Source organism: Hipposideros armiger, unplaced genomic scaffold (genome assembly GCF_001890085.2).
Source record: "Hipposideros armiger isolate ML-2016 unplaced genomic scaffold, ASM189008v1 scaffold_206, whole genome shotgun sequence".
NCBI lineage: Eukaryota > Metazoa > Chordata > Mammalia > Chiroptera > Hipposideridae > Hipposideros > Hipposideros armiger.
In genome coordinates, this window is record NW_017731556.1 from 1,252,144 (window position 1) to 1,273,528 (window position 21,385).

General features: G+C 40.9%; 1 protein-coding gene across 1 annotated transcript in view; it reads right to left on the reverse strand.

Moving 5' to 3' along the window:
• The window catches only part of PHACTR2 (phosphatase and actin regulator 2), a 240,151-nt gene that overhangs the window by 31,351 nt on the left and 187,415 nt on the right, over positions 1-21,385 (reverse strand). The window contains exons 3-5 of the mRNA XM_019653744.1: positions 12,433-12,513; positions 7,552-7,710; positions 1,725-1,961 (exon numbers count right to left, since the gene is read on the reverse strand). Coding sequence (XP_019509289.1) covers positions 1,725-1,961; positions 7,552-7,710; positions 12,433-12,513 — 477 coding nt within the window. The remainder of the gene's footprint in view (positions 1-1,724; positions 1,962-7,551; positions 7,711-12,432; positions 12,514-21,385) is intronic.

The following is a 21,385-nucleotide window of genomic DNA, read 5'->3' on the forward strand; positions in this document are numbered from 1 at the left end:
ATGAGAGTGTTATCAATATTTGATAAAAGGATCCTTGAACAATGATGGGCTTGTTGGTATACTTCAATGCCACCCGTTTCTCTGTGGTAGCCTCGAGACTGGCAACATTTGTATTAAACATGCTATGGGCCAGTCGGGCCTCTTTTAACACAATTAATAACAGGACTGGACTATTCTCTTAGGAACATCATGAGTCTATAAATAAATCTTCAAGTAAAATATCTGGAAATAACTCAAAAGTATTTCAGGGAATTTGTACCCTGTACTGGCATTAATCAGCTTTCTTCTGAGAGAGGTAAGACAAGAGTCCAAGCCGAGTCAACAGTGAGCCGTTACCATGAGGGACATGGAAGCAGGGAAGTCTGTGCAAGGCAGGGTCTTAATTCCCGAGGACTGGGGGACAGTTTGGGGCTTTTCTTTAAGAAGCGGTTCAGAGCCTGCCTCACTCTTAAGCACTGATTCAAAGGATGTCCTAGGCAGTGTGGGAAAAACACAAACACCAACAAGAATGGACACTGACTGACATGTGAGGGCAGTTGGTCTCTGACGAAATGGCCCAACGGCGCTGTTTGCACAGCACGCTGAGACATTCCCCTTCAGACTTTATTAGAAGAGACCCAGACGCTCAAGGTCAAAGGCAGAAGAGAGGAACACAGGGAGCGAGACAGCTGTTTACATTCAAAGGTCTGTCATTAGCCATTCCCTAAATTTGAGCTTTATGGGTATGGAAAAGATCAATACCAAGGCAAACTCTGGTAGTCAACTGTCATAAAGTGGCTGCTGATTTTAGGGGAAATAAGGTTTGCTATAACACAGGAGAATTTTCATGCACGTGTTAATGGAAAAATGCCACCCATTATGTGTACTTTGATTAACGTCCTTTAAAAGTTGGATGACATGGTAGGCATCTTCATTCCACTTCCCTGGAAGACTGGGAGCTCCTCTTTGGGTTAAGTATATCTGATTTGAAAGGAAAGCTGCATATATTACTTGCGGATACTGTAAGTCACTGAAACATCCCTTGGTGACTTGCAATAGTGACCCGAAACCACACCATTAGGATGATTTCTTTCCCTTATGACAAATGCAAGTCTTTTGTTTGGGGGGATGACAGAAGGAATACTGAGTATATAACTTCCAACTCTGTTGAAATAGTAGTGACTCGATAGAGAATGGTGGGGTGGAGCTGAACCAAGTGATGTGAACCCTTTGTCATTTATCAGTAGAGAAATGACTAGGTGTGCAGATTTAAGACAGATTTAAGACATTAGGGTCCAGCAAATATGTCAAAGATATAAATGTCATATTCTTATGTGAAAACTTAAGACCTTTTGAAAGAAAACCCAAGCCAAAAAGCCACTCATCAACTCGAAGAGGCAGAAGGCCAGTCGATGTCTCAACAATGTCATATCAGATGCCTGCCATTCAACAGGCACACTACTCCCTGTTTTTTCTCTACTGGTTCTTGTGTAGATAATGGATAGTCTGGATGAAAGAGGTCTATTCACCCAAAACTAATGAGGTCAACTAATCAACTGGGTGACTTTCCTTTGGTAGAGATAGCAACAAAAGATTCTCCTGGGCATTCTCTGTGTCAAAGCTGAATCCACTAGTGTTACATTGTAAGACACCTAAGACGATCGCGCCTAGAAGAAGCAATTAGCTGTCCCACCCCACCCCCAAAGCCAAGTACCCTAGACTTAACCCCCCGGGGGCATACTCACCGGCCTCTCGGGTCGTGTTTCGGCTTGTTGGCTTGGGTGGAGGGATGGGGGCCTGCTTACCAGAAGCCTTGGTATTTTTTTTAATAGGCACTTCGTCACCCTTAGGGCTGGACCCAGCAGCGGCCCCTTTTGGAAGCACGGGTGGTTTTTTGGGCTTAGGTTTGGGTTTAGGCTTAGGAAGAGTTGCAGGAGGTGGAGCAGGAGCTGCCGGTGTTTCAGAGTGGTTTTCAGTGTTCTCTATAAATGAGAAAGTGAACAGAGGCAGACTAATACAGACACACACCATATAAACAGAGGAAGCGAGACATACGGCGAGAGTGAGACACAAACACGCGGCTGTTTGGCCCCTGGGAACCAGTGTGGAGCTCTGCACCAGAGAGAGAACGAAGTGTGCGGTAAAAACAAAGGCTGAGAGCTGACTGGGGGGCGTGGTCCGGGTACACGAATCACTCCTGTGATACAACAGGGCTGCACAAGTTACTTTGACGATGTTATGCTGAGGATGAGTTTAAATGTCCACCATCAGGGACTGACGCCAGCCTTGAAAGGGTGGTAGCTGAATGATGACATGGGCATGAGTGCCAAAGTGAATTTAACGAAATTGAAGGGCCCTTGAGAATGGCCGATCAGCACTTCATACACAACCCCGTGGGGTGAGATGCGGCAGTGACTGGGTTCAGTTACCTTCACCCCCTCTGCTAAGGGACTTTCTCTGAGGAGAACTCAAACCCTGTCAGCCTGAAAGGGACTTGTGCTCTGTCTCACTGTGGTCAAAAATCAGTAATTTTCTAAGCTGATGGAGACTCTGCAGAATCTCTTACAAGCAGCACAATGCACTGAAGAGTAAACTATTTTCTACTATTAAAATTTTCTCCCAGTGCAGTAGGACACCTTCCCGTTTTCCAGTAACTTCCTCTGAGCTTTTCAGTGTCACAACTGTAGGTACAGAGGGCACAGAATTTAAAAAATATATTTACCAAACTTGTCTTGTAATGTAAACACAAGTAACAATCTGGAAAAGACAAAGGTTAAAATTCAGTTTTTAAAAAATTCACACTTAAGAACAGAAACCTCTCACAAGGTCTGACCTAAGTGGAAGAGAAATAGTATTAGCCTCTCATTAGTGAAAGTGGGGATGATGAATGTTCATTCATATCATCACATCCATATTTTTTCTAATAGTGGCCGACTGAAATGAAAATAAATTAAAACACAGTTCTGGTCCAAAGAGCTAAAAGCAGCTTTTCTTAAAAAACGGAGCACAATAAAAAAAACATAAGACAGTGTTAAGACAAGATTAAACTTTCACTGGATTTATACTCCCATTATTGAATGACCAAGAAAGGGTTTTAATATTAGAATGTATCACATTTTTTTTCATTTCATAGCCTAGTCAATGTGAAGTGAGGACTTCACTTGGTTTATTTTTTACTACAGCTCCCTCAATTCACATATACAGAGGGTGCCAAAAAAATGTATACACATTTTAAGAAAGAAAAAAAACTGTATTAAAATTGTAATAATATATACTGACAACAAAAGATGAATACAAGTCATGTGTATACCTTTTTTTGGCACCTCCAGTATAACCACCATAAAAATGATTTAAGTTATGGTAGGGAACCAGTAAAACTTTTCTTTTAGCCTCCCTCAGTCATGAAACCCACCCAGTCACTGTAGCCCAAGTTGGCCCCTCCTGCATCGGAACTTAATCGTAGCTGCTGATTCAACATGGATCACAGGCTAGTTTGCGTGTTTGCCTTTCCGTTTATACATCGTGGCTCCCCAACTAAGTGGTGACTCTCCTAAGCTACCAGAAGGCCAGTTAACGACAAATCAGTTAGGGTCGAGAACAATATAAGTCAATGCACACCTAAAACATTTTAACATAAAACATATAAATAGACATTGATGTGCGAGTCTTTTGATGTAGAGCAGAAGCCTATTCTTTAAATAATTCTAACATTCTTTGTAAGATTAGCCTCTAGCATAATACCATGCATGGAGATCAAGCCCAACAACACTGTCCATGGTGAGAGCCAGCGAGGCTGAGCAGCAACACTTGCTATCTTTACCCTCCTGCACACTGCAAACCCTCACAGGTCTTAGCTTCTGCCTTCACGACACATCACTAAGGGATCTTTTTCCTTTCTGCCTAAGGTTTTAAATTCTACAGATATAACTCAAGGAATCCAGCTTCTGGGTTTGGGGAGGAGGATGGAGTTTGCTCTATGACATTTGGGAATGACAATCCCTGCTGGGTTGAAAATGAACACATTGCATGCAAACCCTCGGCTGGCTCTTGGAGAAGCACAGTCCATCCATTTCTCTGTGAACTTGACCAATTATCTGTGTGTGTTTGCCACATGGCCAGTGTCTATGTTTACTCTGTGGTGATTCCTAAGGGGTGTGCTTTTCTGACTAAATTATAAACTACTTTGGTCTGGAATTTTATATCCCATCAGGCACAATGCTTTAAACATCATGTCCAGTCAATGAATGTGGCTGATTGGCAGGCAGTTATTAACAACACCCATTAATAGAAAATAAACTCTTTCCTTTGATCTGGGAGGTAATGAATTCAGTCAAGTTATACATTTTCGTTATTACCATATGATCGGAAGACATAAACTGATGATGTCTATGAGGATTATCTTTCCAAGAGGAGGTTATTCACTCTGGCTTGATAACAACACTGTGTTTTTCACACGATAGTCTGGAAGATAGCTGTTTACTGTACTTCCAGGTTTGCCTCCTTCCCTCACATGGGGAGTTGAGTTCAACAACACTTAGAGCAAACCTGAGAACCGCAAGCGTCTTTGCCTGGCCCAGAATGCACCAAGGCCTCCAGGCCTCCCTCCTTCACCTGACTCCTCCTTCTTGTCACCTTCACATCACAGTTTGGAAGCATCTTCCTCTACGAGCCAGTTTTGGTCCCCGCAGCAAGCTCCCTGGCCTGCCCCACTCAGGCCTTCCAGAGCACTTGGCACCTGGTATGGCACTGCCCTCTGCATGCTGGTTGCCATGTAGGTCATGATCTGCTGGACAGCAGAGGCCATTTCTCATTCATCACTCTTTTCCTGGCCCTCACTAGAGTCTTCCCCATGGCAGACCTTCATTAGTATGTGTGGGACAAATGCATGAAGTCACCTGTGACTTCACTGAAAGTCCTCAGTAATAACACAGCAGCAATACTATTAAACCATGTTCAGATTTTTCACAGCTAATGCCAAGTTCTATGTAACAGATCACAGATCAGTTTTTCCATCTCTTACATGTTGAAGGGCACTCACTGAGCTAAAATAATGGGAGACAAGGAAGCCTGAAGGCCTGATGGGAAACGTCTCCACTGTTGGGGCAGAGGAGGCCCAGGACCACTGTCCTAACCCCAGACTCAGGTGCCTTCAGGAGCCTCTTAGGTGGAGCCCACCACCAAAGCAGTGTGGAGGCCACTTGCTTTGTTCTGTTTTCTTTGACACTGATGTTTCAAATACTACAGTACTGACATACTGTCTTAAAAAGAGATACAAGCATCTGGGATTTTAAAGGCATGGGATGTAGTTTTGCAAATATAACCAATTACCAGATGAAATAATGCTCTTGGGTAAGTTTGCTTAATGCAAAACAAACAGGAGCACTGCGTCCCACAATAAAGGGTGAATTAAGAACACAGATGGTAGATTTGCACGGTAGTGAGCTCAGACAAGAAGTGAGATCAGAAGAGGAGCACAGGTAAAAGTGACGCTTGGGGTGTTTTTCTTTAGAATTAAATGGTATCTTTACAGAGAAATTAATGGTTACCTCTGGTCATAAGGTATTTTCTATTTAATCATACTATGTGATGTGACTTATGAGGGACATTCTTCTTACTCCCCGGAAGTGGCTCCCATACCAGAAGCTTCCTCTAAGTCTCAGTGTGGCTCCAGCAGGTGCACTGTCCACAGAACGCGAGGGAGGCTGCTCCGTCTCATTAGTGTGTGGCAGCACGTCCAGCGTTTCCATCTCAAGTACACACTAGCCAAGCAAGATGCTATCTTGGACCTCATTTGACCAAAAAGAACTGAATGTACTAAATCTAAGTAAAGAATAAGAAAACAAAAACATCTCTCAAATATTCATGAACCTCTGAGGCCTGCCATCATCTTTTAGGACATCAAGGCCTGCTGCTTTAATTAACATAAAACTGTCAGCAACTTTTTATTAAGTTGATAAGGGACACACTTCCTTTGAAGTCTGGCCAATCCAATGACTGATACCCCACACGGACCAGACAAGTACTAGACATGGCACTGTTACGTAATGAAGGATGTGACTCTTGAATGTGAAAAGGGTGTACAAGGCACAGACCACAAATGGATTTGAAATTGAACAGTTTGGTGAGACAGGACAGTTGAACTAAAAAAGTTAAAAAAAAGAAAGAAATAACTACTTGCATGAATCATTTCAACTGAATCACCTTAAACTCTATTTGGGTGTGCTTCTCTTTATGCTCCAGGAATATTATCATTAAAAATATTAGTCAATTTCTTGTAACCAGTATTCATAGCTTAGCCAGAATCCTTCAATGGAACAAGACTAAGTAAAGCCCCATAACACTGTACTTAGTATTGAATAAAGCAAAACAATAAGCTTCCAACAAAGTATTAATAGAGGCTCCTAAAATTTTTAAAGGCTAATTTATATGCAAATAATAAGGGGTTATGGACTTCCAGAGTAGGTGATTTTAAGTTACAATGTCTGTAAAATGCTCTTTTGTTCCCTTTGTCTTTGAAGTATTTGGATCAAGAACAGAGGAAGAGAAGTTTGCTTCCAGCAGCTCCTAAGAGTTCTTAAAATGACTACAGAACCCGATCTAGGTCTGACAAATTTTTGCCATCCAACTCTGAGGCAGACATTATAGAACAGGAAATAGCCCATTTCCCGAGGATTCATTTCTATGCTGCATGGAACCATCTAGAATCTCCCAACAAAGCCTTACTTTATGGGAGTTTCAGTTCAGGTTTGCGGAAGTATGAATGAAGCTTGGAGATTCCTGCACATAATAGCAACAGTATGGAGGTATAATCACTCAGTGACTATGAACTTGTGAATGTTCTGGTGGTTCTTGATAGACATGTATTTTGCAGTTATGCAATCTACCATAGCATGTTCACTCTAGAAACCGAGGTCTCTAAAGAAGCCTTCAGGGGATGGTATAATTGCCTCTGGCACATTTTGAAATTTCCAATTGCACAGACAAATCATGGAGCACATGCTATGGCCAATAGAGCAACCAAAATCCCCAGCATCTCTGGGAACGCCTCCTGCATCTCTCTCAGAAATGTCTAGAACCTGAACTAGAATCTACAGTTTTGGGCATGTGGATGCCACCAACTAAGCTCCCACAGCTGGAGAGACAGTGCTGGGCTGAAAGAGTCACCTTGTTTGACATTCCTCCATGCTGAGCTGCTCCCAGGGGCCACTTCTAACTAGCAGAGAAAGATATCTAACTGCTGGCATTTTTTTTTTTTTTAAAGAAGATACTGAGAAAAAGCTCCTGAGGAAAAAATAATATTCCCAGACATCTCTAATGATAGAAGAGGCCATCCCTTCTGATTCTTACTGTTAATTAACCCTCTTTAATAAAAACCCAAAGATGTGCTTATAAAATGGATGCATCTATTGAGGGAATCATCCAATTTTTCTTCGCTAGTTATCTTTTCTCTTATCTTTGTGTTCACAAATCCCTTCTCTACTGGTCTTAAAGTCACTGTGTGGAGCCTAAAAGCTGATTCTCAACATTGAGCTACATGGCAGTAAAAGAATAAGGGGTTTCTCTTGATTTTACCTGTCTTATCTTCTGCCTTTTCCTCCAGAGGTGGTGCTTTTTCAGCTACAGAGCCATTACCTTCTTCAGATTTTACTACATTTTCCTCTCGGGTGGATTCCTCTCCGATGGGGATCATGTGCCCGTTTGAATTTTCAAAGTTAACTGTTACATCTCCATCTAAAACAGGGAAAGAAACACCTAGATGTCTAATTTGATGGCTTTCTTAAAACCCAGTTTTCCAGTTACTAGGACCGTAGGGTTCAGGGTCATGTTTCAGGCCCTGGGAATCCAATACATCCTGTACTGTTTCATTGTGTTTTGCTAAATAAGTCATTCAAATGAAAGAGCTAGAAAATCCTGCGTCTTGGGGGAAAGCAGCTATGGAAGGGATATCCAATTGCCATTTCAAGACAGTAGGAATGATTATCCTAATTATGAAATATCCCAGGACAGCCGAGTCCCTCTCTTCTTGTGCTTAGGTTTTGCTGAAGTCAATATCTAGGAGTCTCTGAGTGGGAAAGGAGTAATCTGCAAAACGGAATAAACATTTTAACAAGCACCAAAAACACAAGGTGAATGCAGGTACACAAATAACATGAAATGCAATTACACACACAAACGATTAATGGGAAAATATGAAAATTTCCAAGCACTATCATCTCCAAAATGTTACTTCTATGCTATGCCAACTTTTCACAGTAATATAACTGCTACTCTACGTTCAGGTAAAGATGGTAGCAAGGCTAATTGTATTTTAATTTTCTTATATATGGAAAGATTAAAATGTACTCAGGAAATTGTTATATATAACTGACCAAAGAGTCTTTAAGGTCTAAAAATAATTTGAAAATATTGGGGAAAACAACATGTAGAAAACAGTAATTACAGAGGAATTTAAAAAAATCACAACTGAAAATAAAATTTCTAATATGTTGTCTAAATCATAAACAACTAATTTTAACTCCTGAACTTTCATAATTCCTAGGAGTTTCTAAAATAAAAGATTTTGCAGAAACTCTTACTTCAAAAACCAAAATGCTTGAAAAGATTAACCCTAGTTCATATCTGGAGAATTTTAAGAGGCTTTGCTAACATTGTGAAAGAAAAATTAATGAATTGAAGTTTTTACTTAGCAAACTTGAAGAAATGCAAAATTAGAGCTGTTACATGCAATTTTGATCAATCTTATTTTGGCAACCATTATAAAACAGAGACCATCTTAGAACTTTTCGTTAACTGTAATTGCATGGCTTTGGATCAACAATAAAATCCACTGGCCTTCTTGACAAAAAACAAGCATGACAATTTAGTAAGTAAAATATTATACATATAAAATTATATCATACTCAAAATGCAAAAGCAGTTGTTGCTTAGTCATATAAATTTCAAGCACCTATAATCTGATTCCTGTATAAAACTAAAATAGACAATAATTGAAGGCAATGCCATTACAAGTATATCTAAACTAGTTTAATAAAATTAAAATAATACTTTTTTAAAGAGTATATGTCAAACCAAGAGAAATCAAATATTCTTTCTTAGTTCTTATTGTTGGACCCTAAGAAATTTGTTATATAAAAAAAGAGGAGATACACAATATAATGTGCAGATATTAGACTCAGAAAAAAATAAAAACTAATGTATCAATGGAAAGTTCCAAAAAAATACAAAATCACTTCTTTACCTAAAATTCCTCAGTTTTTAGGTACCCAAATATAAATTTATCTTGGTTTTCTATGACTTTAGTTGGTAATAAAAATATGTCGAAAGTCATGTTAATGACAATTTAATTCTATTTTAACCATTATTATATTAAAACTTTAATAGGTTAAGTAATTGATTTCTAAATTTCAGAACAAAAAAAGCTAGAGAGAAAATGAAATAGTTGAGGCACAAGAAGAAATTGGATTATCACATGATAGAGATAATAGTTGACAATGTGAAAAGATACTTTGAGGTATGAAATAAAGTTAGTGCATAGCAAAATAACTGCAGAAAAAGGACATTTTGTAACAAATATGGAATTGAAGAATAAAACATGAGAACTGGTTCCTAATAATCAATTGGGATGTGACTGAGAAGGTTTTCTAGATTTGTATATCACTTTAGAATGAACACGTCAAGTCCTTGATATAGTTTAAGTATGTAAGTAAAATATAAGCTCAGCAAAGGAAGGCAAAAGAAAATGCTGAGCTAGACTGCAGGTTATAGCAAGAGGCCCAGGCCAAGTCTTACAGGAGCATTTGCATGCAAAGAAAAAACTCAGAAAAGGGTCGACATTAAAGTAAACCAGGAGTTAAAGCACGCACAGAAATAAGTGGTTAAATAAGGAGCATGAGAGTGTTCAAGGGGCTTCCCTCTTTCTGGTAAACAGGTGCATCTGGGATATAGTTAACCCAGGAACAGAGAGGAGGAGAAAAGCACCTATGAACAAAAGGTGAGTGAGTCATTAGAAGGTTAAAAAGTACCCCAAGAGAAAGGAAAGAAGGCTGGCGGGCAGGCAAAAACTTCTACGTGCCCTCATGTTTATGTTAAGGGAAAAGATGGAAGGAAAGAACCAGAATATAAGGATTGAACTTGGACTAAACTATGGAATTCTCAGGAGGGAAGACCAATAGCTGAATTTTTAGACTGAAGTTAGGCCTTGATATGAAAAAAGATAATCTAAAAGGAATAATAATAGCTAGGAGGCAGGGTAAGGGGGAGATGGGACGAGGTCAAACCCAGGGTAGCTGGAGAGATTTTAAAAAGTCTACCTGGCTCCCTGAATAAAGGGCATAATTGACAAGCACTGTCAAGAGCTAAGACAAGGTTAAGAAGATCAAAGCAAAGAATGAATCCTCATTGGCAGAAGGGAGGAGGTTGTCACCAAACACAGCAGCTTCCAGTCTCTGGCTAGAGTCAAAAACAGACTGAAATTCTCAAAATAATTGTTTTTGGAAAGATTACAGAAAAATATTTTCTCCAGCCCTTGGCTGAAAAGGAGGAAGGACTCTATTGACAACAGGTGTCCCTGGGACCTTCTAAGTATTAGCTGATTTCTATAGCTGTTTATAGGGACCATGCAAAAGGTGGAAAGTAAAATTCAGCAACTTATGACTTCTCAAACATTAAACCCATTACATTATGTTTAGGTTAAAAATTGTTTTGTCCTTTTATGTTTTAAAGCCTTTAATGCTAGTCTGCAAAAGTTAAATAAAAAGGTCCAATATGTCAGATTTTGGGGAAATAAGTAGATAAAATTGTAACCCATCATGCAAATACTTTAAATAGGATTAGGCAGAATAAAAATGAAGCAAAACTAAATGAAGCAATTCTTTGGTTGACAATTGCCACTTGTTTTTAGAATAAACTCTTTTTTAGCTACAATTTTTAATTGGATAAAAAGGGGCCTTTAATCTCTACTTTTAATACTCATTAACAGTTTCAATCATAAATTTCCTCATTTTTACCCCCTTCTTTAAAACATTTCCAAGTAAAGGAAACCAAAGAAGTGCACTGGCCCATCCCATAAAGGTGACTGTGCAGCATTCAGCTTTCAGTGGATGTGTAATTTCTCTAGTGCTTCCAGAGAGATTACAGAGGAGGCAAGTTTGATACTGCAAGCCGACCATCAAGTTAAAAAAAAGAGTTAGGAATGTGCATTTTTTATTTTTAAAAGTTCCAGACAGGAAATAAATAGCTTCAAGGTAATAGAAAATTAGGGAAGACATAAAATTCATTCATCAAATGGAGTGAAAAAAGTATAATAGGCCGGAAAGTGAAGTAAAATACCTAAAATTGTGAGGGCTCAAGAAAAACGTTGGTATTCACTCCAGACTTCCTTGTTTTCTTTGAAGCAGTGGTAAAATAGTAAAGCATTTCCTAGCTCCATTTTGGAATTATTCACATGTTGGAAAAAGGTTATCATTTGATTTATAAGTAGTGAATGCCAAAAGATGTTTAAGTTCTTTGCAAGTTACATAGATCAGTAAAAGAGAAGTACGATTATTTCAATTCCAATTTAGTACCATTTCATTTGTTCCCATAAAAGTACAATAATAATAATGTACCCCAGTAAGTGTTCGGGGGTAGGGTAAGGGATGAAGTAAATCAACAATGTGACAACAAAAATTTTCTTTTGTTTCAATTGTCGTGAGAGCAATAAAAGTTACTTGGTATTATTTATTTGGAGAAATAACCAATTTTGGTGTCTTCTTTTGAGGGTCTATCTCAGTTTCTACCCAATCCTTGTCTTTTGAGCAAGATTCCCCCTTGGGAGGACAGAGAAAAAAGGGAAGAAGGTTAGAGGTAAGGGAAAAAATACTTGAAAATACTGTTAGTGAAAAGGTGAGTGACAATTAGATTCAAAGAAATAAAAAGAGAACAATATTGGGAAAATTACTTGAGAGACTGCATATAGCAGATTAATTTAATTTGCCCACTCATGCCTTACTGATTGCACATTTGGGTGTATTATAAAGGAAAGGGGTAAGTTGTCTCTCTTTTCTTTTACTAGTAGGCTTAAGAAACCAAAGGCAGGAGCCAAGCTAAAACTTTGCATTTACTCAAACAACTGTGTTCACTTATATAGAAAGACTGAAGCTCAAGAACAGAGGCATCATGGAAGCATTTGCATCTTATCTATATTTCCAGCTACAGTGTACCTTTGTAGAGCTTTAGGTTTAGAGTGACATATGGTGAAGGACTCACTAAAAAAAGGTCACTGAAATTCTTTTCAAGAAGGCCTTAGATTCTCTGCAGCCCACAAAGGCATTCTGAATTAAAAGCAAGATTCTCGGAGTGTGGTACTCATGGCTTTATCTCCCAAAGACCGTGATCATCTTAAATTTCAAAAGAAAACGAAAGAGCAAAGAATGAAGGATCAAATTATTTTAAATGTATAATTAATTTCCTCACCTTGATCAGGCAATTCCTTAAGAACTCCCCTTCTTATCAGCTCCTCTCTACTTTGTCTTGTGGATATCTTCCTTTCTAATACTTTTAAAAAGAACAAGCACACATGAGAATCAAGTCATGGCTTAAAATAATTATGAAAAACATTCCAAGTAGAATTGAGCATATTCATTCTGTTTACTTGAAGGTTCAAACCCCAATTTTTCTTGTTGTCTAGCAAATCATGTGATTGGCATCAACACAATTAGGACAAGGACAATGACTCAAACCCATGATCGGAAACCCAGACACTGTGCCTGGTCTTCCAAATGACGATGTTTGGCCAAGAATCCACACAAATTATTTCACATCAAGTATTGAGCCCAAGGCTACTTCTGACTTTGAAATATTCCTTTCTTCAGTAATGATGCATTCTAAAACATAGGTTTCTATGGACATAAAACGTGTGTGGAGGATACGTGTGCTTACGTTAAAAACAAACAAATTTTCCGTAAATATTCAGGTAACCCAGAGAGAAGGAACTGCTTTTCCTGTTTTCTTTCTCACACTGTCTATTACAAAAGCCCAACACATCAGATTTCTATAACTCATTTTTTTTTTACCATTCTCGAAAATTCTAGAGTGTTCTGGTATATCCTCTGACATATCCCAAGTCTTAGGAGAATGGAGTCAATTCATGCTTTCACAGGCATATAAAGGGATGGGAATCTCGACATTGCTTCTTCCTTCTTCTGGAAGAATCTAAATTCTAGTTACAACTTCAGAATGGAGCTTAGGAGCTCAGAGTGGGGCTTTTGGATTCACCTTATTTGTGCATAATATTAGCTCCTGAACTCTACATGTCTAGGTTAACGGCAAACTCCATTCCCCGCTTCCAGGGCCCAAGAAGGGGTGTGAAATTACTACATGGTCATGTCATCTACTAATCCTTGGAGCCAACATTCCCCAAAGTGTATTCTGCAGAACTCTCTTCCCTACGGATGCCCTGTTCCAAAAAAGCACCTTGACACAGCAAAAAAGGGCCAGAGAAGGGGCTTAGGGTTATTTGGGGAGAAAGCAGGTACATTGGCGGAGACGGGATAGCCACTGCAGAACTGGATTTTGACCCTCCCTACAATTCCGACTCCTGTCCTCATAATCTGCAAATCCTAGAGACGCCCTGGACAACATAATTTCAGACCTAAATTAAACCCCATGACCAAGCCACGCCCTGACACATACAAACAGAGCTCATGATAACACTAAGAACATGTTTTTTTGAAGGGGGGTGCTTCAGGTGGCCTGAAGCAAGGACACTTTGAAGACAGAGAGCGAGAGGGAGGGGTGTTCTTAGGCCTGGAGCTTTGTCCTAAGCACCGGAAAGTCCTCTCTAAGTGTTTGGTAATGCCACGAGCCCCAGAATTGCAACACTTAGTCTCTCTTGAAGCTGCTGGAATTTTTTTTTCCCTTTCTGATAACTAGGAATTGTGTATTGCTTTTTCAATCCTGGTGGCCAGAACGGTCAGAGTAAAACTTAAGATTTAACACAGATTTCCTATGACAATTCATGGGCGAAATCGGCTTCGCCCCTCTCAGCAACCTGACTTCATTTTTACTTTATTTACAGCATATGTGCTCTTTGTTCTAAGTTTTGTCGAACATTTTTTTTTATAGAATCGGAATGTAAACAAACAAGAGAATGAATGAATAAATGAATAGATGAAGAGTCAAAAGAATGATAACTAATATCTTATTGGTTGAAATGGAGAGACACACAGAAAACCCTCTCCTTCTCCTTTGGACTACCTACCAACTCCCGCTCTCCACCCTCCTAACAGAAGCAAGTAACAAGATCTCACTTAAATGCTGGTGATTTGAATGGACAAAGTTAACTGGGTGTGTGTGTGGGGGGGTGGGGGGGCTGGAGCAGGAGCTATTCTCTCATGGGAGTTCTTTTATGTAAAAAGAATGCTGTTATTTAAACACAGTTTCAATTTGTTTAGGTTTTTGCCAAAGAGGAGACAGCCCCTTTCAGCATAGGAAGCCAAACAACAACACCCACGATGACACTGGGGCAAAGCTGAGATTGTCCTGCAGGTGCTTAGGAGGACTGACCCAGACCACTGCAATCTCCCCCGCACTGTCCGAATCCATTCATGCTTCACTGGGGCTCTGAGGGGAGGCAGGCCTCTGAAGGCCTCCTACAGAATCGGCTCCACCTCCCCTCCTGGGGGGTGGGCTCAGAGACTCCAGGCTGTGCTGCCCTAAGTTCGAGGATGGAGGTGACAATGGCAAGAGCAAATGCCATTGGCTCTGGGGGATCAGGCCACATTCTGGGAAACCAAATGCCCTGCGGACTCAGAATACAGTCCTTGTGGCTGTCTGCCCCCTGCTCTTAGGAAATAGAACTTTCAATTGTTTGCTGTTTCTGAAACGGGGCCGAAAACACAAAATGGCTGTCAGGAGTCCTGGATTCTAGTCCCAGAACTCCCACAACCAGCGGTGTGACAACCAGGCAGTCTCTTCGAGTTCCAGGGCTTCTGATCCATTATCTGTCAGTGGAGGGACGCGATTCAATGATTCCTAAAAGGACGGCTCATCCAGCTCAAATGCTGTGTGATCCTGTATCATTAATCAAGGCCAGTCTGTAATCTCTGCTTTGAGCACCTCTAAAAGTTTTCATTCTTGCACGCAAGAAATCACTGGAGAGCCTAGAACATATCCCGTTTTTGCTTTTGCCTTTCCATCCTGGATCCCAGAGGATGCTTTAATTTTAGTTTTAAGTTTTCTGTTGCTTTAATTCTAATTTCATCTCAGCTGAAAAATCCTTCCTCTTTCTTCCCTGTAAATCCTGGAGCTCTGAAGCAGCAGCTTGGCTTCCTGACAAGCCTCAAAACCAACAGCTTTGTTCTTTGGCTCTACCTCCTACAAATGGGCCCTGATAGGAAAATGCCTTTGACTATTTGTTTGGTCTTTGGCTGAGCGCATTTTTCACACATAAAGCAGATAACTGTGTACAGGGCCAATGAGAACATACAGCAGGCGACTGAACACGGAAAGTATGTTGTTCGGGCACAGAGTTCCAACCACGGCTCTCCCAGAAGAACAAGTATTTCACTCTTCATCTTTTAAAATATTTGCCTCCTGTTTATATAGCGTCTGTATGTTTGCAGAGCACATTCACTGAACACTTTTCATAGGCTCAGCAGGGTTTTGCGTTGGCGTGACTCTGAGAGGTTATTCTAGTCCAACATGCCACACAAAGCAAGAGTCATTTCAGGAACGTTCATGAGATGTGCTCACCTGCTTGCAAACATTTAGAGGCAGGGTGGTCTCTATGGCACAGCCCACTGCAGGTATCCATCACCCTCATTTTTAGGAAGGTACTTCTCCTAAGGACTGGAAATCACACTCCATGTAACTTATGCTCCTTCACGGAGCCCATGTTCCCCGTAATTCTAGATTATACTGAGTTGTCTGTGAGGGGAAAACGGCTGAGTTGGCTCCGTGTTCACTGAGAGCAGAGCGGATTATTGAAGCCTCCTATATACTCTGACCCCAAGTACCCCACCAGCTGCTCTTTGCCTCTGAAGCTCAACAAATCTGTGCAAGAACAGCAGCAATGTTGGGGGACCTCACTCACAGCTGCAGCATAACCAAAATACTGCCGGGGAAGAGGCCTAGCAGAGCACAGGTCACTGGGTGCAGGAGCTTGGTCTATCCATGAAAAGTATTCTCACCAGCTGAGTAAATGACTCATGGTTACTCACTTTTATCCCAATTAAAAAAGCATGTGTGGGCCGGCCAAGTGGCGCATTGGCTAAGAGCTGGCTTGGGACGCCAGAGGGCGCTAGTTCGGATCCCACATATGAGGGCCAGTGACACTTCCCTCCACAGCTAAGATGCTGAACAACAGCTCGACCTGGAGCTGGGCTGCCGTGAGTCGCTGGTGACAGCATAGGCTGCAGCCCCTGCTGCAGTGGGTTGCCATGGGCTACCGTGTGTAGCCAGCAGTCAGCGTGAGCAGCCAGCAGCTGCTGTGAGCAGCCGTCCAGAAACCAGCGACTGATCTGCCTTGCCCGGGAAGAGCGCAATGATGGTGCCAACTTGGGCCAGTGAAGCAACGTCCTCCACAACTAGACTGAAGAACAAAAGGACAGCAACTTGTCTGTTCCCCTTCCCCCAATTCCCCAAAACTGTTCCCATTCCCCAATTCCCCAATAAAAATCTTAAAAAAAATCATGCGTGATTTTTACATCAAGATCAAGCAAAACCGTGATTTCTGTTTCACTCCCTGCATTGGATGACTTGAAGTTCCGACAGTTCAATCCTGACTATAACAGCACACACGTTCTTCTCAAAGTCGTGAAGGAAGCACGGTGCCCCGTTTTCCTGACTTCATGCTTATACTCTGGTTTTTCGAGTATTTAAAAAGGATCACCCTCCAAAATCTAACAATAGCTGTTCATCTCACTTTCAATTATCTCAGCTCCTTGGCATGGTCTCCGAGTGACGCCCAGGCTGGCCCTCCCCCATCTGACTTCTCTCTTTACCACTCTCGCCCAGCGGTCTCCACTCCAGCCCCACCATTCCCGGCGGCTTCTCACCTGAGACAGGCACCTACATGGCGGCCTCAGTCCTGATCTGGGATGTGATTTCCTCAGAACCCGCGTGGCTTACTCCTTCACTTCCTTCAAGTCTCTGCTCAAAGGTCACCTTATTAGAAATCCCTTTCCTGCACACCCACTCCTGTTTTTATCTATCTTCTTACCCTGCAAAATATGTCATCACCTTCTGACATAGGACCTCCTACTTCGTGTGAGTGTCGTTTTGATGAGAACCAAAACTTTGTTTTGTTTACTGCCTCCCAGGGTGTTGGCACTCAGAAAATATGTGTGTTTGTTGAATACATGAATAAAAGAAATCAGCTAATAATGATAACGATCTTGTTTTCTGCCTCTCTTCCGCCTCCAATCTAGGAGAAAGCAAGTGAGGCTTGCGGCAAAACTCTACGAACAAGAGTCTTCTGTCTTCTCCCGCCTCTACTCTTTTGCTGGGCCAGCCAAAGGGAAAAGGCTCGGCTCTCCGTCTTACAGCTCATCTGTAAAAGCCCCTGTTATGCTCTGAAGAAGGGAGGTCATAGTGTGTCGAGGACAGACAGCAGCCAACTAGCAGGGTGTAGTACACAATTGGGCTCATCGTAAACTACAAATGATTTATGATGTCCTCTTAGGCATGCAGCCTGCATTGAGGAGAGGAAGCCGGGGCATATGCCACCAGCTCCTTTCTGAGGACGCACAGCCAAGATTTTATATTACTCTGGAAGTATCTGTGAGAGTAAATCTTGCAGTCAACAAGCCACTTGTGTTTTCTTTTTGGCCAGAAAAGAGAGTCCTAATTCTCAATTCTCACACCGTGTAATGACGGAACCAAATAGAAGACGATTAAATAAGCGTGCCATGTTATCTTCTTGGTGCTGAGTCTGAATGGCCTTACTGTGAAACTGTGACAGAAACAGAGAACTGCTTGTCTTGTGTTGAAAGTGTTCTATAAGAGCCTGGCTTTGCTTTACCTCTCCTCAACAGTAGTTACAGAAAACAGAATGTCAAGAAATGGTCTCCTTTTTCAAAGACCCTTCACTAAGGCGAAGCTCAGTCATTTAAAGAAACCACCACCAGAAAGCCACCCAACGGAACATGTGCAAAAACCTTCCAAAACATCTCAAGAATGTAAGGCAGAGAAATAAAGCCAACATCCCCACCTAAGAACAGTCAGGAGTCTGGATATTTTCTTGTTTATCCATGCCACTCCCTTACTCCCAAATCTGCAGGCAAGGACAAAGTCAAACTCTCAGAACAGCACCCAGGCTTTACAACGGGTCCCAGAGAACCATTCTGCCTCTCACTTTGTGTTTCGTTGGTCTTTTTTCACGAGTCTGATGTTCAAGTCAAACTTCACTTCTTGCCATTTCCGAAACATCTCCTGTACCTCCTTAGCTCCATTCTTTCTTTTATTGTTTCTTCCTCCTAGAATTAGACTGTTTCCCTGTGGCTCTCTGGTGAAATCTTCTGTAGAATTTTAAGTCCTCTTCAAATAGCATCTCTGCATGGGGTCTCCCTATGTGAGCTCGCTAGAATTAATAATAACGCTCTGTGCTCCTCAAGCCCTTTAAAGGAACTAACTTCTCTGTGCCTCAGCTTCTTCATCTGCAAAATGGAACAACAGCTGCTACCTTTCTGGTTCTTTTGGTGATTAAATGAGTTAAAACAAGTAAAATGCTTAGACTAGCACCCAGAATTGAGAAAGGTTTCAATACTCTTAGCTATTAGTAGTAGTAGTAGTAGTAGTAGTAGTACTGTTAGAGCACTTACTATATTTTTCATTGCTACATGTGTACATAGTTGCATATTCACGACTCTAGTCTAAGCCCTATGAGAGATGTCTTGTTTATTCTTCCATCCTCATAATGCCCGAAATAACTTATTAGTAGATATTGTGCATGTAAGTGTATTTTATTTTAGTGTGTAGGGGCTGGGAGGAGGGAAGGCATATCTGGTGTCCTTTTCTACGTTTTAGAAACAGCCCTCTTGAATTTTAGCTTTTGAAGGACCACCTTCCCCCGCTTTCTTAGTCCATGTCATTTGTCTGAGGCTAACCCCATCGCTGGGCTCGAGGGCGCCCAGGCTTATCCAATCAGAGCCCAGGATCTCCCTGGCACTGGTGCTTGGTTCAGAGCGGGGCACTGCCCAAGTTGCACTAACAAGATCCAGGCCCAAGAATTTTGTTGGAATATTAAGAACGGAAGACTTTCTCTTTCTTCTGGAACTGTTAAAACTAGCTGAACATAAGCTGAGAGCAGCTAGTAGTCACGCTGCATCCACAAAGTGAGAGCCCAACTAAAAAAAAGCCAATACAAATGAACATAAAACTCAAAATTAAGGCACAGATTCTTAATCATGGCTTCTAAGCACCTGGATCCAACCATGCCTGAAGGTTGTGTGTCCCTAGGCTTTTCAGTTACATGAACCAACAAATTCCCTGTTTGCTAAGCCTGTTATTATTTATCAGCAGCGAAGAGCTGTTACTAAATCAGTGATGCTTTTTTAAATTGAATTTTCTTCCAGCAACAGCTACAGATTCTCTAGGTTTCCAAGGCAGAAAATGAAAGAACTATGCAGACTCTCTTTTTCCCCATGAAGAGTTTGAAACTCGACCAGGTTTTAAGAAAGAGGGAGATCGAGAGATCTATGTCCCTTCCTTCTCTTGGGACATCAGGGTCACAACTTCCTCCCAAAACCTGATGGTAATCATTAATTTATTTGGCACTTAGATAGCATCTTTATATTTATTTTTTCATCAGTCTTCCCAGTATGCCTGAAAGATAGGCTAAGTAATTATTAGTAGTTTCTTAGAATAGGTAAGAATATTGAGACTTCAAGGGGCCAAACACATTTTCCAGTCACATACTTAGAATCTGGTTCAACCCAGATACGTTTAACCAAAAGCCTACCACTTGCATTTTCCAATCTGAGTTGATAATTACAAAGATTTCAACTTTCCGATGAGAGGTACGATGCTTTCCACTTTTCCTTCAAGACGTGGGAGAGAAGGACAACTTTTAAAAGTTAATTTTAAACGGGCCATTTTTAGATGGTAGTACATTCTCATAATTCAAATTACAGAAGGATACAGTAAAAATTCTCACTCTCACTCGGTACCCCAGTGGCTCTCACTTTGTTCCCCACCTATTCAAACTGAAGCCCACCCTTACTCCATATGCAAATAACTGCTTTTGTTCATGTCTTGTGAATCCTTCCAGGCTGTCTTAGGCAAATCCAAAAATTCATTTTAATTTTTCCCTTTTTTACATAAAAGGTAGGATGTTTTACAACTGTTCAGCATCATGTTTCTTCATTGAATGATATGTAATACTTTTAAAATTTCAGGTGACAGAGGTGACAGGAAAAATGGCAGTGGGAGGAGAAAAGGGGTGATGATCTTCGCCTGGTGCAAACAGCAGCAGTTGAAATCATTGTGTTTCCAGGGGGGTGAGCTGGGAATAGCCACGGTAGATCAAACCAAGGGGACTCGTGGTTTTTGCTCCCAAAGATTGTTTAGGACTAGAACAATGAGCAAGTCCCTGCTCCCAGATGGGCCAGGAAGTACAAGTAATCTCAGGAGAGTAATTAGAGGTCAGGGTTTGTGAACTACGTGAAACACTACTTGTCCTTCTTTCTACCCGGACTCTCGTAAACTCATGAGAAACACTAATGCATAAGACAGGTGCTTTTGGATGAACCCAGTTTGATGAAAAGTTTCCGCTTCTTGTTTGTTTCCATTTCTTGTTTCTTAAAAGATACTAAACCCAAGAAAGGGTGAGACCACCAGAGGGACAGATGTTTAAAATTAAGATAAAGATCACTGTCCTCAGAGTAATTAAATTCTAACTTCACACTAAGAACAAGCTAGCGCACTGATATCAAAATGGATCTCAGCTTTAAATGGTGAAGAGGTTTTTTTTAAACTAGAAGATTGTAATACCCACTACAGAAGAAGCTTCTAGAGGGCCTGAGCTTCTAATTCTGACACTACCCTCCCCATGGTCGATTCTAGGACAGTCTTACACATGTCAGGACTCAACAATGTGGAGATGGGATAATGTCCTATTTCACCTTTGATCAGGCAGTCAAATGACAAGCAAGAGGGCATGTGAAAGAGACCTTAGTAATATTAAGCTCTCCGAAATGAAGACATTCTCATTCATTTAAATATCAAGTTCTATTATCCAGGATTAAAGGCATATGAAATGATTCCTATCTTAGGTGAAATTTTTTGAGGTGGTAAATGTACAATCTTTAACAGCCTATTTTATTTAGTTAACCCACAAACAACAGATATTAAAACATGACCAACTCAGACTAATAGGTGTGAGTAACCAGTCTAAGTTAGTAAGAAGACGGAGCAGGCATTCCCCAAA